The sequence below is a fragment of the Nanorana parkeri genome, unplaced genomic scaffold, assembly GCF_000935625.1.
Source record: "Nanorana parkeri isolate BGI_ZX_2015 unplaced genomic scaffold, ASM93562v1 scaffold1, whole genome shotgun sequence".
Lineage (NCBI taxonomy): Eukaryota > Metazoa > Chordata > Amphibia > Anura > Dicroglossidae > Nanorana > Nanorana parkeri.
The window spans coordinates 3,495,753-3,511,412 of record NW_017306269.1 but is presented as its reverse complement, the minus strand read 5'-3'; the positions used below and the strand labels follow the sequence as shown (position 1 = coordinate 3,511,412).

General features: G+C 40.6%; 1 protein-coding gene across 4 annotated transcripts in view; it reads right to left on the bottom strand.

The window, feature by feature from the left end:
• The window catches only part of INTS7 (integrator complex subunit 7), a 45,671-nt gene that overhangs the window by 21,201 nt on the left and 8,810 nt on the right, over nt 1-15,660 (bottom strand). For 3 of the 4 annotated variants that reach the window (XM_018568387.1, XM_018569852.1, XM_018570564.1), the window contains 9 exons: nt 14,728-14,862; nt 13,053-13,150; nt 11,631-11,870; nt 9,543-9,680; nt 8,932-9,138; nt 8,658-8,852; nt 6,113-6,216; nt 3,163-3,231; nt 2,691-2,823 (listed from right to left, as the gene is read on the bottom strand). In XM_018568387.1, coding sequence (XP_018423889.1) covers nt 2,691-2,823; nt 3,163-3,231; nt 6,113-6,216; nt 8,658-8,852; nt 8,932-9,138; nt 9,543-9,680; nt 11,631-11,870; nt 13,053-13,150; nt 14,728-14,862 — 1,319 coding nt within the window. The remainder of the gene's footprint in view (nt 1-2,690; nt 2,824-3,162; nt 3,232-6,112; nt 6,217-8,657; nt 8,853-8,931; nt 9,139-9,542; nt 9,681-11,630; nt 11,871-13,052; nt 13,151-14,727; nt 14,863-15,660) is intronic. The other variant, XM_018569112.1, reaches the window with a different exon arrangement.

Below are 15,660 nucleotides of genomic sequence, written 5' to 3'. Positions count from 1 at the left end.
GATACCTTGTGTTGCAATTAAATATACACCTGTATCATTTTATCACAACACAAACACCAAAACAATTTTTTACATAAGTCGATTATTTACAGTTTTGCATACCTTCATTTTTTTACCTTTTCGCAAAAAGGCGCAATTACAAATTTGCTAATATTTGTTATTTATTAACTCAATACAGTTTTATCTTTTAGATTTAGTCAAAAAATATATTTTTTTGTGCACGGATACTGATTTTGGTGTGTTTTAACAATTGAATTGTGTATTTTTATCGGTTTAATATTAATTTGAGAAACATTTGCGCAATTATCGCAGGGCCTACATATTTAGTATCACCATCTTTTTATTCTACCGGGCCTGCGCTTTCAGAAAATATATGGTTTGGGGGGTCTTTTACAAACGCTAGCAACGCAGCAGTTGAAAATCAAATCAATAGGAAAAAATTGCAGAAAATTCAAAAATGGTTTGGCCAGCTGATTTGAAAAATGTTCCGGAGGGCTTGGCAGCGAAAGGGTTAAACTAAACTCCAGGTAAGCCGCTAAATACACAGATGAAATAGATATAATAGAGCTGTTTTACCTGCCAAAGGATTTGGCTTTGTGTCCATCCAGACCTGAGATTTACACAGTACAGCCCTATCTGGCAGAGGAAGAGACCTGCTTTTCTCTGTTCCAGTTTACAGTTACAGGTCTCGTCTCTCTCCCAACCTGTGACTGGAAAGTGAAAAGAGAAGCTGAAGACTGATGAGCTCATCTCTCCGTCACAGCATGTTCCTTGTTAGCACATGTGCTGTGCAGCACAACAGACTAATTAGTGCTTTTTTTCCCCCGAAAAGGTAGACTATGCCTTTAATGATGTATTAATAAAACCGAGCTACATTATTTGGAGTTAGCTTAAAAGCTGGGCTCATAACACTCTAATCTAACACACACAGGGACCATGGGGAACAAAAGTAGCCCCCCTCCAAAAGGAAGGACAGTGTCAGCGCCAATTCAGAGAAGATTTGAGGATCTACAGCCGAGTGATACACAAATAAGATACATTTTTGTTATTAGTTAAGATACTTGAATGCATTTTTAGGATTTAACTCTTCTGAGTTTACTGTCACTTTAAATTTACCAAACAAATATGTTAAGCGTGGGCCTACCTAAACTGGAACTATAGGTAGGCCCACCTCTGCTCCAGAGATGAGACAACCATGAGCTCCATCATCTGCATCTTCTGGATTTGGAATCTTTGGACATCTGAGGCATGCTGAGAAGGCACACTGGGCCGGTGTACATTTCACCAGAAGTTTACAAACAGGTAGGTAAGAATGTTTTATTGAAGAAAAGACATAGCATGTCTCTTCTTCAATCAAAAGCCTGCCTGCTCGCACATTTTTGCTTTAAGGGCCCGTTCACACCAGATGCAGTGCGTTCCGGCCCGATTCCTCGCATTGTGGACAGATCCCTTTTTTGTGGGGCAGGAGGGGGCGTGGTGGGCTATTGAAGTGAATGGCACTGTATCCACGCCCTCCGGCCGCACGGGATTGCAAGGCACATTATGCCTGCGTTCCGATTCGGTGCGATGCAGCATTTTGATCGAACCGGACGGCAGGAATAACGTGCCTTGCGATGTCATTGCGGCCAGAGGGCGTGGCTATTCACTTCAATGGACCGCCACGGCCCCTCTTGCCCCACAAAAAAGTGAGCCGGCCGCAATGCGCGGTAGTTCTGGCTAGAATCGGGCTGGAACGCACTGCATCTGGTGTGAACGGGCCCTTAGAGTTTAGCTCCACTTTAAAGATTTTTTTTATATCCATTCAGGTAGTCCTTCCTATTACATAGATGTTGGTAAATCTAAAGGGGACTGAACAACCAGATTGTGACATGCTTGGCCTGCATTGGGCTGGTACTTCACTTGATTGGTTGTTTGGCTGGCACTTATATGTATTTAAGTCACTTTTTTTTTATCATTGTGGTTCACTTTCTATTTGCCTGATGAAGGGACCTCTTTGGTTACGAAACGTTGCATGGAAATGCTGCACCATTTAGTCAATAAATAGATTGAATGGAAGCTACATTGGAGTGCGAGTGACTTTTTTGGTTTATTATTATCTGTGGAGGCGTCTGCTGTCACTGCCGCACCCGCCCTGTGTTTGGGGAACTTTTTTCCGGTCAGGAGTGCGATGGGACATTTTGGATTTTTAATATGCAGTAGGTCCCCTTTTGCAGCTAAGCTTTACAAAATTTTGGAGTGGCCCTGAAGGAATATGTGCCTATTTAGCCGAAAGAGCATTTGTAAAGTCAGGTACTGATCCTTGACAAGAAGAGATGGCTTGCAATTGATCTCACAAATGTTGAGGTTAGGGCTCGATGCAGGCCACTCGCGTTCCTCCACACCAAACACATCAAAGCATGTCTTTAGGGCGTTAGCTTTGGGCACAGTCATACTGGAACATGAAACTGTCTTTTCCAAACTGTTGTCACAAGGATAGAAGTGCACAGTTGACTAAAATGCCTTTGTGTCCTATAGCATTAACAGCCTTTACTGGCATACGCTACCCATAATAATTTGGAGGCCATATACGTTTTGCAATATAGTGTTTGATATGCATATATATAGTATGACTATCAATACATGGCACACCTTGAGAGTATAAAAGGGACGGGGCTTCAGAGTGCCTCCAAAAAGAGAAAATGTTTGCTTACCAGATAAGACACTGGAGGATTTTTTCTTCCCAGAAGCTCAACTTCCTCCAGAACCTGGTTAAAGACAGACACCATCCTGCGTTCATACTCGCTGTCTGCTTGTATGGACCCACTGAACGTGCATTCCTGGAAACTGTAAGGTCACAGACATTAGCGATGTACTCAATTCTAAATACAGTATGACAGTAGAAAGGGGCACTGAGTCACGCTTAATCTCATGAGCACAGCACTCTGAAGATAACCATAGGGAGAAGATTTTAGTTACTAGAGTCAAAAGCTGCCTACTTTGCTTTTTTAATATTTTGTTTGAGATTTGCAGACAAACCTGTTTGCTCTAGGCTAAACCTAGTTTAGAAAAGAAAAGACACAGAAGGATGCCAACCCTATTTGACTCTATCCATAACTAGGAAGAAAATACGTTTTGGCTTGCATTCCACTTAAGTATGGAACAAAGCAATGACTTTTGTCCTACCTGCAAGAGTCTGGATCCAGGATGAGCGCTTCTATGGTGTGAGATATTAAAAGGCAACTTTGTTGTTGTCTGGCAGAAAATGGGCTAAGGAAAACCAAAGTATTATTATAAATCAGCACATTGGCTCAGTGGTTAGAGTGATGTTTTGTAACCCTGGCGTCCTCAATTCAAATCCCAGCCAGACTATGTACATGGAGTTTGCATGGTGTTTTTGTGTGGGTTTCCTCTTACACTCCAAAGACATACTAGTAGGTTAAATGGCTGCTGTCTAAATTAGCCCTCGTATGTACAGTCGTGCTCATAGGTGTACATACCCTGGCAGAATTTACGATTTCCTGGACATTTTTCATATATGAATGATAACACGAAAACCTTACACTCATGGGTAGTGTTTGGCTGAAGCCATTTATTATCAATCAACTGTGTTTACTCTTTTCCAATCATAATGACAACGGAAACTACCCAGATGACCCTGATCAAAAGTTTACATACCCTGGTGTTTTTGGCCTGATAACATGCATACAGGTTGACACAAAGGGGTGTGAATGGCTATTTAAGGGAACCATCCTCACCTGTGATCTGTTTGCATGTAATCAGGGTGTGTGTATAAAAGGCCAATGAGTTTCTGGCCTCCTGACAGACCCTTGCATCCTTCATCCAGTGCTGCACTGACGTGTCTTGATTCTGAGTCATGGGGAAAGCAAAAGAATTGTCAAAGGACATGCGGGAAAAGGTAGTTGAACTGTATAGAACAGGAAAGGGATATAAAAAGATATCCAAGGAATTGACAATGCCAATCAGCAGTGTTCAAACTCTAATCAAGAAGTGGAACATGAGGGGTTATGTTGAAACCAAACCACGGTCAGGTAGACCAACTAAACTGTCAGCCACAACTGCCAGGAAAATTGTTCGGGATGCAAAGAAAAACCCACAAATAACTTCAGGTGAAATATAGGACACTCTAAAAACATGTGGTGTGGCTGTTGCAAGATGCACAATAAGCAGGCACTTGAAGAAAGATGGGCTGCATGGTCGAGTTGCCAGAAGAAAGCCATTACTATGCAAATGCCACAAAGTATCCCGCTTACAATACGCCAAACAGCACAGAGACAAGCCTCAAACCTTCTGCCACAAAGTCATTTGGAGTGATGAGACCAAAATTGAGCTTTTCGGCCACAACCATAAACTCTACATTAGGAGAGGAGTCAATAAGGCCAATGATGAAAAGTACACCATTCCTACTGTGAAACACGGAGGTGGATTGCTGATGTTTTGGAGATGTGTGAGCTACAAAGGCACAGGAAAGTTGGTCAGAATTGATGGCACGATGAATGCGGTATGTTATCAAAAGATACTGGAGGACAATTTGCATGCATCAGCCCTGAAGCTGCGCATGGGACGTACTTGGACATTCCAATATGACAATGATCCTAAACACAAGGCCACGTCTACAGCAGAATAAAGTGAAGGTTCTGGAGTGGCCATCTCAGTCTCCTGACCCCAATATCATTGAGCCACTCTGGGGAGATCTCAAAACGTGCCGTTCATGCAGGACAGCCCAAGAATTTACAGGACCTGGAGGCTTTTTGCAAGGATGAATGGGCAGCTTTACCATCTGAGAAGATAAAGAGCCTCATCCACACATACCACAAAAGACTTCAAGCTGTCATTGATGTTAAAGGGGGCAACACACCGTATTAAGAACTGGGGTATGTAAACTTTTGATCAGGGTCATTTGGGAAGTTTCTGTTGTCATTATGATTGAAAAAGAGTAAACACAGTTGATTGATAATAAATGGCTTCAGCCAATCAATACCCATGAGTGAAGGAAAGGTTTTCGTGTTATCATTCATATTCTCTGAAAAATGGCCAGGAAAAAATAAATTCTGCCAGGGTATGTAAACTTAAGAGCACGACTGTATATGCATATAAGATAGGGACCTTATATTGTCAGCTGCTTGAAGGCAGGGGCTGATGTGAATGAATAGTATGTAAACTGCTGTGTAAACTGACTGTGCTATATAAATCCCTTTACTAAACACAGACCATGTTTACTGTGTACACTTTCCTACAGTCATATTATACACCAATGAGAGTGAAATTCCTCCATTATAGTACCTATGAGGGCGAAACATGGTGTAGCAGGAGAAACTGAGCCTGGCAAAAGGAGCTATACTTCATGTACAATTCAGACCAATAAAGTTAATTGAGGGGGAAAAAAAAAAGATTTGGTGGAGATGCAACTTTTTTTTTTACCACGTATGTCTTATTAATCCAGTCTACGGGGAAGTTCCTGCCATCTAGGGATAATTTCAACAGTCTATACATCTTCACCGCTTTCTTCAGGTGAACTGGAGTTATTCTTTCTTTTGGGGGATTTGTAGAATTTTCTGCAAGTATCTCAGGGAACCTTTAAGGGCACATATCTATAGATAAGCGATGGCAAGCTGTAAGGAATTACACAAACCTCCATTATCCTATATTCAAGATATTACTTTTTAAGGATACTGAAAACTAGCACCTGCTAACTTTTTTTTTGTACAGTTTAGTTTCATACAATTTTTATTGTATGTCACTGATGACAAACAGGTAGTGCACAGGTGCCAGGAGTCTACATTTTGCTGATCTCTGGATTGCAATTAGGAAAGTCAACATAATACATTCTGCTACACTGTTCCACCTCAATTTTCTGACCTGTCCTTCAACAGGTTGATGAGGTATGGAAAATAATTTGTTTTGAGTTAACTTACCCTAGTGGACTTGTTTAAGAAGACAAAAAAAAATGAAATGACTATTTGCAAAGTCTAGTAATGCTGCTTCAATTGTTTTTGGCTTGTGGCTATACTTGGATACAAAGTGCATTTACATGAAATAATGATTTGGTTACTCATCTGCAATATATAGGGTGATACATGCAGGCACAATACTTGTAGACATTTTTAATGGATACAGCTCGATGTTTCTCAAAGTCGCACAATCAGCATCAAAGGAAGACTGATAAAGATCACCATAACGAGTGGCGAGGTTCTTGAACTCTTCCATAGATTGCTTCATCTGCAAGACAGACAAGATAACCACGAAGGTATATATGATGAACACATCAGGAATATGGCGCATTTCAGTCAATTAGATCTCTCGCAATAAAAGCAGAACTGTATTTTTACTGTTGGTAAAAGGTGGTCCAAGTATAAATCAAGCCACATTACAGGATTATCATATGGGCAGATATGATCTTACTACCTAAAACTGGTCATATATCAGTAGAATATTTTTTTGAAAATAAAATGATTTCAGAACTTTCCTTGAAATTTCTAATAGTTAATCATGTCAAATCGACTTTCAATCGATCATTTTCAACAGGAGGAAAAAAGGAAAGAAAAAATGAAGAAGCAGGGTAGAAAAAAAAAACTTTTCTAGAATGAATGAAATTCAGTAAATGTGTTTTTTTGTTCCCGGAAACTCCATTAATAAATATTGAATGTTAAGACCAAACAAAATTTGTTGCTGAAGGCCCAGAGCCTCGCCCAATTCAATAGCGATGGTCCCCCTCGGGTTGGGCCTATGATGCATGCGATCCCCACGACAGGGATAGGAATTTAGGTGGGGTTAAGGCTCCAACCTGGGCACACTAACGAATATACTGTTGGTATTACTTGCAGCTATGCTATCATCCTCAAAGATGCTCACTTGTTACTGCCTTTGTATGTTGTTACAATATATTGTTTGTGAAAGCTTTCATAAACACTATTTCTGCAAAAAAGACCAAACTAAATTTGTAACAACATTGATCAAGTCTCTGATGGCATTTTCGAATATAATTACAAGATTTTTTTGTATGAATATTGGTACAAAAATCTACCAGTGTACAGTAAGCTTACATTTTACTATAAAGTTTTGTAAATATTTATGATTGCATCACCCAAATGTTTGTGTGTTAACGCACCTCTATAATTCTCACTTCATCTTCCATCAGTCCATGTTGTGATCATACTGTAGACAATGCACTTGAATATTTTGCACCATCATTTAAAATATTAAACAGGCAACATGGGGAATATGAGCAAGGTGGTGTATCATTTCAAGTTGTCTTACTGTGTGTAAGCAGTGTTGTCACTGAGCTCAATTTGGTGTAATTTCACGATTGTTTAAAAAGGGGTTACTCATTTTTTACTATGCTGTATACATCCTACTAGTCCCTTCTGGTACCCTGAAGGTCCCCAAATCCTCTTTTTACAAGTTTTGTATATAAATGGGATGCTGGAACCCATATACATATAAGATTAATAACTTTTGATCCATATACGCCCCTGTGAAAATCAACAAAACAGAGATCTCCTATGGTACCCAATGGCATAAAAAAATAAATCAAATGGGTGTGTTTGAGAACATCTTTTATGCATTAAAAAACAATGAGCAGTATGGGTTCCCAGAGCACCAGGGATTGAGAAGATTGAGAAGAACCGTTTCACAACCGCTATGCCTGAAAGAAAGGTTGAAATATAGCAGGTAGGCGGTGCTACCTCTATAATTCTCAGGCTTTAAAAGTCAGTGATCACTGAAGAGTACCTTTAAGTGTAACATCAGCAAAAAGGTGTGGGGGATGACTGGAACCTGCGTCAGATTTTTAACAATGATTTCCATTTAGCAAAGAGTACAGACAAGAATAACAGCTTGGCAGAGCTTCTCTCCTGTTCCCACTTTGGTTAAGAAAGTGTTAAAATGTATCTAAATACAAAAACTGTAATATATTGCAGCCTTCCAGTGCTCCTACATAGTGGCTGCATTAATTTCCCCTTTATTTTCAGCTGACAGAAAGACACTTCCTGTGCTAGGGTAACAACGCTCACTCACTGTACTGTATCTATGGGAGAACAGTGTTGCCACTCTAGTTCCTGATTTGGATTACCAACATCTTCACCTCTCAATTATATAGAGGGCAGCCATTTTGTTTTCCACAAAATACATTTGGGAAGGCAAATCACATTGTTTGAGATTTCAGTTCAGTACACAGGAAGCTATAAGGACACTCTAATTTGGCAAGGATCCACAAGCATTTTTCTGTACTTGCACAAAATACATTGAACCTGAAAAAGAAAACTAATGCAGCCACATCTAAGGACAGGTAAGCTGCAATATATTACATTTTTGCTTTCGGGTTTAGTTATTCTTTAATTATCGGCTGTGTCCCTATTAGAGATAATTACTTCTGCCCCAGTGATACCTGTCCCTAGATCAAGTAGGGAAGTAAATCTGCCCCAATGGGACACGTATAACAATACAAAGGAAAGTCCTTGTATAGCAGACCAAGCTAAAGGGTACCAAATCTAGTCAGTAGATGCTCCTGCACTGCGCTGGAGTGCCTTTCCATGAGATTCAGGATTCTCAGCTTTCCCAGGATCTCACCTGGGGGGTCAAAAAGATAGCTGACATTTTATTTTTGTGCTCATTTCTGTACCATGAAGAGATTTTGGTCCCTGCATGTGCTCTAAAAATACCTGGGTAGAAATGCGCCCACAGCGCTGCAGATCATTGCCAGAAGTCATGGCAATAGCGGAGGCGATGGCTGGAGGAGGGCTGGTTTTTAGACTGTTACATGTGCAGATGAGCTGGAAGAAAGCTTGAAGGAGATCAATACGCAGCTTCACAAAGTCACACTGGAAGCTTAAAGGGTTCATGGGTGTACTGGCAGCCTGCAGGAAACATATCATACTGTGAGGATTAAAGCAACTAATACAATAACCGTAGTAGGTAACACTGGTAGTCACTCACCGTAAGGGAGGCAATCCCTTTATGGTAGGATTTCAGGGAGTCCGCAATGGACGAGAGGGCAGAGCCAATGTCATCTTCTTGCAGCTGAGTCGAGTACTGTTCGGCCATAGAGAATTCCTTCAGACTGTTCAACCAGAAATAGAAATGCTCTGAGGCCACCTGTGTGAGCAGGCTCTGATACAGCTCCCGAGCCATATCGTGGTTCCCCTGTACCAAAAAAAAACCAAAAACGTTATTTGTAACAGATACAGTAATTCTCACCACCTCTTAAATACAACCCACGTGTAGGGATCCCATAATGGATTTCTTTAGATAGGGCTTTCTCTAAAAATTTAAACCTTGCAGTGTAACATGATTTTCATATCAGAGCAACTTAACTCACTGCTGTGTTTTCATTGGCTGTCTCATGTTAACCCAACCGCCAGTGATAAAACAATACAGAGGTGGAACTTAATGAAGTTTTGTCTTTTTGCCACCTTAGAATGTTAACCGCATCATAACAGCTGCTGTGACTTGCAACTGTTTTAATAGATGACAGCTTCAGGCAAGAGAAACAGCTACAAATCAGACAGGGATGGAAGCATTACAGCTAACACAATGACAGTTCTTACCATTCGGGAGGCTTGTCTGGCAATTCTATACACAGTCCAGCCATTAGACACATTTTCAAGCTGCTGTTTGATGACAGTTTTGACATCAGGGGACAGAGCTTTCTGGCTTGCTACAAAAATAACGGTAGCAAGGGCGACCTTACAAAAAAAACAAAAATAAAAACAGGGTCAAAAGAAATGCACAAGTATTTAAAGAGATAAAAAGGTGAAGAATTTCAAGAAGAATGTTTTAAAAAGAGACGCTGTTAGTGCCACTAAAAACAACCTATGAACACAATTACCTCCATTTCTTACATCAGGAGAGCAGCTACCACTATTCTCTCATACAATGGGGGCCACCCCTTCCAACACGTGATTTAATTCACGCAGGAGCATAGCAAGAATAGTTCCTATATTGTCATTGTAAACAATTATGTTTGCTATGCCCCGAAACACGCGTCAGCATTCTGGTCTCCAATGACATCAGCATGCTATTTGTTCATCCAAATTGTGAGTAGCTTTTTATATAATCATTGTACACCATTAAAAAAAACAAAAACATTTTTACCCAAGGAGTGGGCGCTGGCCCCCTTTTTTCCTATTTACATGTTTTGTGAGGATGATTCCTGGTGGCCTTGAGGATGGCAGCCCCCTCCCTTTACATTGATGTGAAGATACTCCTCTATTGGGCGCTGTGTTGTACAGTATCACAGAGGCAGGGGAGAGGTCACAGACAAGTATACACGTGCCAGCCAGTCAGCGGTATGGAGATGCAATGAAGAGCACGTTTCAAGATGTTAAATTGCTATTTTAGAATGGAAAATTTTAAAAATAGCTTGGACTTATAACAAAAGAAAACTATGACCAAACCTTTTTTGACTAATTCTCTTTAAGCTCACAGGAGGATATTTACTAATGTCCTCCTGTAACCCAAAACTAGGTATATAGCGGGTTATTGGCCACTATATGCTGACAGTACAACATTTTCGGGAACCACCTCGCTACCTGACAGCTGGCTTTGCTTTTCTAGAGCCAGAGCCAACTGTGCCCACCCGCTGACAGTCACTGCTCTTTGCAGGGAGAAGATTGTGAACTGAGCGATCAGCAGTTTGTGAGCAATAGAGCCGACGTGCGACAACTGCAGTGTCACACATCATCTCTAACTATGGGAATGAGTGCATGTCACTCTCGCCATAATTCTCTTTTAAGAAGAATGGTGGCTCCTGTTTAACTTGGTGTTGGGTGTGGTGGTGGGACTCAGGAGGACATCACACTACAGGTTGCCAACAGAAAACTACAGAGGGCAGATACAAGACCCAGCAATCTTCCCAAAGAGAGAGTGCAGAAGTGGTTGGTCTTTATTAGAGGACATTTTGGCACAAAGGCAAAGTGCAGTAGATGCTTGATGCTGGATTACTGCACAGGTCTTGAAAATATACACAAAAGCACACCAAGGAGCATATTTATAAGGCAGTGAATGTGACATTAGCCAAAAATTTACTGTGGCGGACCAATAATTGTCGTTTAAAACGCATGCACCTGGAATATTTATTTGCAATGAAGGTTTGGTGAATGTCATATTCACGGCTTTATAAATATTCCTCCAAGATACAAATACACATGCCTCTTTTACTTGATTTTGCTGTCTGGATGACGTGGAGTGTTTTAAGATTTTATATGTGTACATGCACGTTTTCTTTTCAACCTATGTAACAGTGATATTAAAAAGTTATCAACTATAAAAGGTTCCCACAATATGGGCGGCAAAGTGATTAAGGGTCCTATGTATTTTTTTTTTTGCGTTAGTGTCTTTTTCTTTGTCTCTGTGATATTGAATGATATGGAAAAAAAAGTATAAATAAAATCTGAATAAAAAAAAAAAAAAAGATCCCATGTATAAAGCAGTGTTATCGCCTTACCAAGGCCATACTGCTGCATTGACTTAACTCTATCTGACCAATTTGGACTTGGAGTGTGACAAGTGTGGCTGTATACCTGGGGTAGGAATTTTAGAATCCACTGGACTACTGACTTAAATGTATACATTCTGCAAAGCTCTATAAAATGTTCATATACCGTAATGCAAAATGAGGATATCCGATAACTCACCAGGAGCTCTTGCTGTTTGTCCGTTGCTGATCTCCCAATGACTTTGTAGAGCTCCACCAAATCTCCCAGCATGCCATCCCCCAGCACTGGCAGCTGCATGGCCACTGATGCCAAACAATGACACAGACAGATCCGGGCAGAGTCCTGAGCACTGTGTAGCTGGGTCAGGAGAGATTCCACCACGGATTGGCTCAGGTACGGGCGGCACTTTGCCAGCTTCACCATACAGGACAAGGCAGTCTGAGAAAACAAATGCATAATGTATTACAATAACTTGCACACATGGATCATTCCATTTTTACCATGTTAGTAAATAAGAGATGTCTGGAAGAGAACTTTAGAACAAATGTGGTCAACCAGTGGTTAGACAGCCATATAACTCATTTACACCAATGCTATGCGTATACTGACCAATATAAATTATATGTATATGAATTCCGGGGGCTCTGAGGTTGGCTCAGAAGAAGTCAAGCTATTAAAGTAAATGTTTACTGTAGCCCCTGAGAATGCTTCCTTTGTAGCCCTGCTTTACATTTTTGGTACCACTATATTATGGGTTACAATACAGTGTATGTCAGGGCAATATAATAATAATAAAAAAAAAATACAGTACATCTCTGCAATGCATGCTCATTACCCCTAATCTAAGCTCTTAAAAATTACAGCAAACACATAAAAACATCCACTGATGTGCCAGAAAATCAGTGAGCTCCTATCCTCGTGTTTAAGAAGACAACACCTCTCCTGCGCTAAAATCCCAAGCAGCATTGTCATCCCTGTCTGCTGGACTACAGAATGCCACCTAACTTTTCTCTCTACCCCTCTCCACTTGCCTACCTTGATTTCTTTCCCAGCAAATCTGCGGCTGCCTTGACTCCAAAAAGCCTGCCACACAGTGTGTGTAGGGAAGGGGCTCTTGGGAGATGTAGTTCTAAGGGCATGCTGAGGTCAATAGGAACTAAGCTCCCAGCAGCTGCCCCTGCATGAGTTTTACGAGTCTGGTGATGATGTCACAGGGAGTAATACAAGTGGTTTCTCTCTACAGGAACAAGGTAAAAAAAACAATTAATGCCAGGATCTAGCTATGGAGACAGAGGGGTAAATTTGCATAATGCCTGGACCTACCCTCTAACATTTATTAAAGGTGAATAAGGTAATAAGGTAAATTTAAATTACTACACACAGCTTAATGTTTACCACTTGAGCCCTGAGCTCAGCGGCTGAAGTCTCAAAGAGCAGCGGTCATGCTAACCCGAGGCTGAATGAGTCAGAGATGAACACACACCCAACATAGTGTCATGTATAAACCCAGTAATAACTGTAGGGGGAAAAAAAAGACTTCATTCCGACATTTAAAAAAAAAAATCTGACCAAAAATCATTGTAGTTTTCCTATAAAACAATATAAGTGAACACCACATACCTTCAGTGTGTGCTGAGCGCCTGCACTGTTATCCTGACTGCACAGGACAAGCAGAGATTCCAGACCATACACAGCATCCTTCTCCAGAGACAGCTGATCTGGTCGTGTGAAGAGAAAATAAAGAACACGTATCAATGTTTTTTTCTGATATCATCACTACATCATGAGGCCAACTTTAGCCAAAACATTATGGGGTGAATTTATCAAAACTGGAGCAGCTGTGAATGACAGCCAATCAGCTTCTCTCTTCAGTTTGTTCACTTAAGCTGTTAAAATGGAGAGAAGCTGAAGGTTCTGCTCCAGATTCTGTCTGCTCCAGTTTTAATAAATTCCCCTCTTAATGTATTTTGATAATGCAGGGAAAGTTAGCGCTGTCAGGTTTATTTTGCAGTTCGTGAGACCTCTGTGAAAATTATCCTAAATCACAGAGCTAAAAACACAAAAATCTTAAATTGTTACAAAAATCCCAGAAAAATATCTCACCACCCACAGTGTATGCGATTAATAAATGCTTTCAATAATATAAATACAGTGAACAAAATATCAAAATCCACAATCAAAGACATATCACAGTGAATCCAGATCAAAAACCACATGTGAAAACAGATATTTCTTAGTCCCATACAAAAATGTCCTTATTGTGAATTGTTCCACTTTAAAATGTAAGTGATTTAAGTGTGGGTCTGAGTGCTGTCACGCTCACACAATAAGTGCATATAATGTTGTGGGGATTACATTTGACAGAGCGGCTTAGCATGTTACCTTAATACGGGTGTATATTCATCAATATGTGACTATATAGGTTGTTTTTATTTGTTCATTTAATAAAGGGTATTTTACACTATGAGATCTTTCCTTCACTTTTTGAATATGTGTGGAGTATTATGTAAAGAAGAGGACTGATGCCGGCGAGGAGGCCTGGAAAATTTCGTCTTCTCTTGGGGTTCTGACTCAGTACATAAGACCTCCTTATTTAAGAGGTCACATATCGGCTGGCGAGTGTCTACCTATAAGGTTTAGGAGTTTTGTTTTCTCATTGAGGATTTTATCTTGGTGGAAGTTCACAAGATCAGTCACATTTTGAAGTGGAAGTATTTACGATAAAAGGACATTTTTGTATGGAACCATCTTATGTTACACTAAGAAAGATCTGTTTTCACATGTGGTTTATGATCTTGAAGCACCGTGTTTCACTGCGATTTGTCTTTGATTGTAAATTTTGACCACTGTTTTTATACTAGGGGTTAGGGGATCTATTAGACTCCTAATGTCAACTCTGCACTCTTTTTGAAGCGAAGCGAGTAGGGACTGTGCACAATTTGTTTCATGTCTGGACAGCAAATGATAGCTCTAAAATTGGAAGTGCTCAAAGCTGAGCACCTCTGGGTTCATTCTTGACAGGGAAGATCAGAAAAGGCATGTTCGCTCATCTCCCGCTGATCTTCATCCTGATACCAGCCATGGAGGTCCCAGGCACCTAGAAGACACAGGTGAGCCCAGGACATATGGTGGAGTGTGGAATCTTCAGCAGTCTGCAGAAGTCCTCACTTCGACTAGAAACCCAGCAGTTGGGAGTAAAAATGTGAAAACATAGCTGCTGCTATTAACCAATTTCATTACAAGCCATTCAAAAACATGTTTTTGAAACATGAGTCGGAAGAAGTCGGAATCTTACCAATATCTTGACAAGACGAGACAATATTAGTAAGAACAGTCACTCCATGTGCAGCAATGCTGCGGTTACTGTGGTAACTGCATTCCTGTGCCAGCTTTATCAGGTCAGTGTACCTGACAGCACCAGATGTGGCCCCTAGAAGAGAAGAAACAGTTCATACATCAGCTAAGTAGAGCCATCACATTTATGAACTACATCCTGTTTGCTGGGCTGGTACTGTAAGTTGTCCCTTCACCTCTAAGAACTAAAACAGACTATGGTCTACACAGTTGCTCAGTAACAAGTGATGCAACAAATTTACGTGATCAGGCCATGCAGGGTTAACTAAGAGTAATAAGGTGATTTTAATACATGCAGGAAAAGCTCTGCATGGCAGTTGATCATTCCCTTTTTATGAAGAAAGGGGAACAAAACCCTTCACATGGAATGGCATCCATTTACAGTGGGGTAGGAGGGACTATAGATGTTAAAAGAGCACAATGATGCAAACATTACGAAATACCTCTGTTTGATTACTACACAAAGTAGACAATTATCAGCACTACAAAGCTTCGGGTGTTTTCACAAGGCCATAAGGGTAAGGGTGGCTGTTCACAAGCCAGTTCTGTGTCAGTGAGATTTGTTGACACAGAGATTTTATAACTTTATAGAAACGATAAGGAAGCCCAACCTTCATTTCACTCATTAAAGGAAGGAAGCATATAACGGTGTTGGCACTGCTGTAATTTAATACCCAAGTCACAAAGAGGATCATGACATATCTCCGAGTTCAGAAAAGGGCAGATGACTCAACGCCATCTTTCTTGGTGACATTTACCTACCTATAACTAGTTTCAATTGAGAAATCTGGGGCCAGAAAATAACTTAAGACTTTGATACCTACTGTTATCCTGAGATATGCCCCGGAAGGTCTCCCCTCTCTCCTTCATTTGC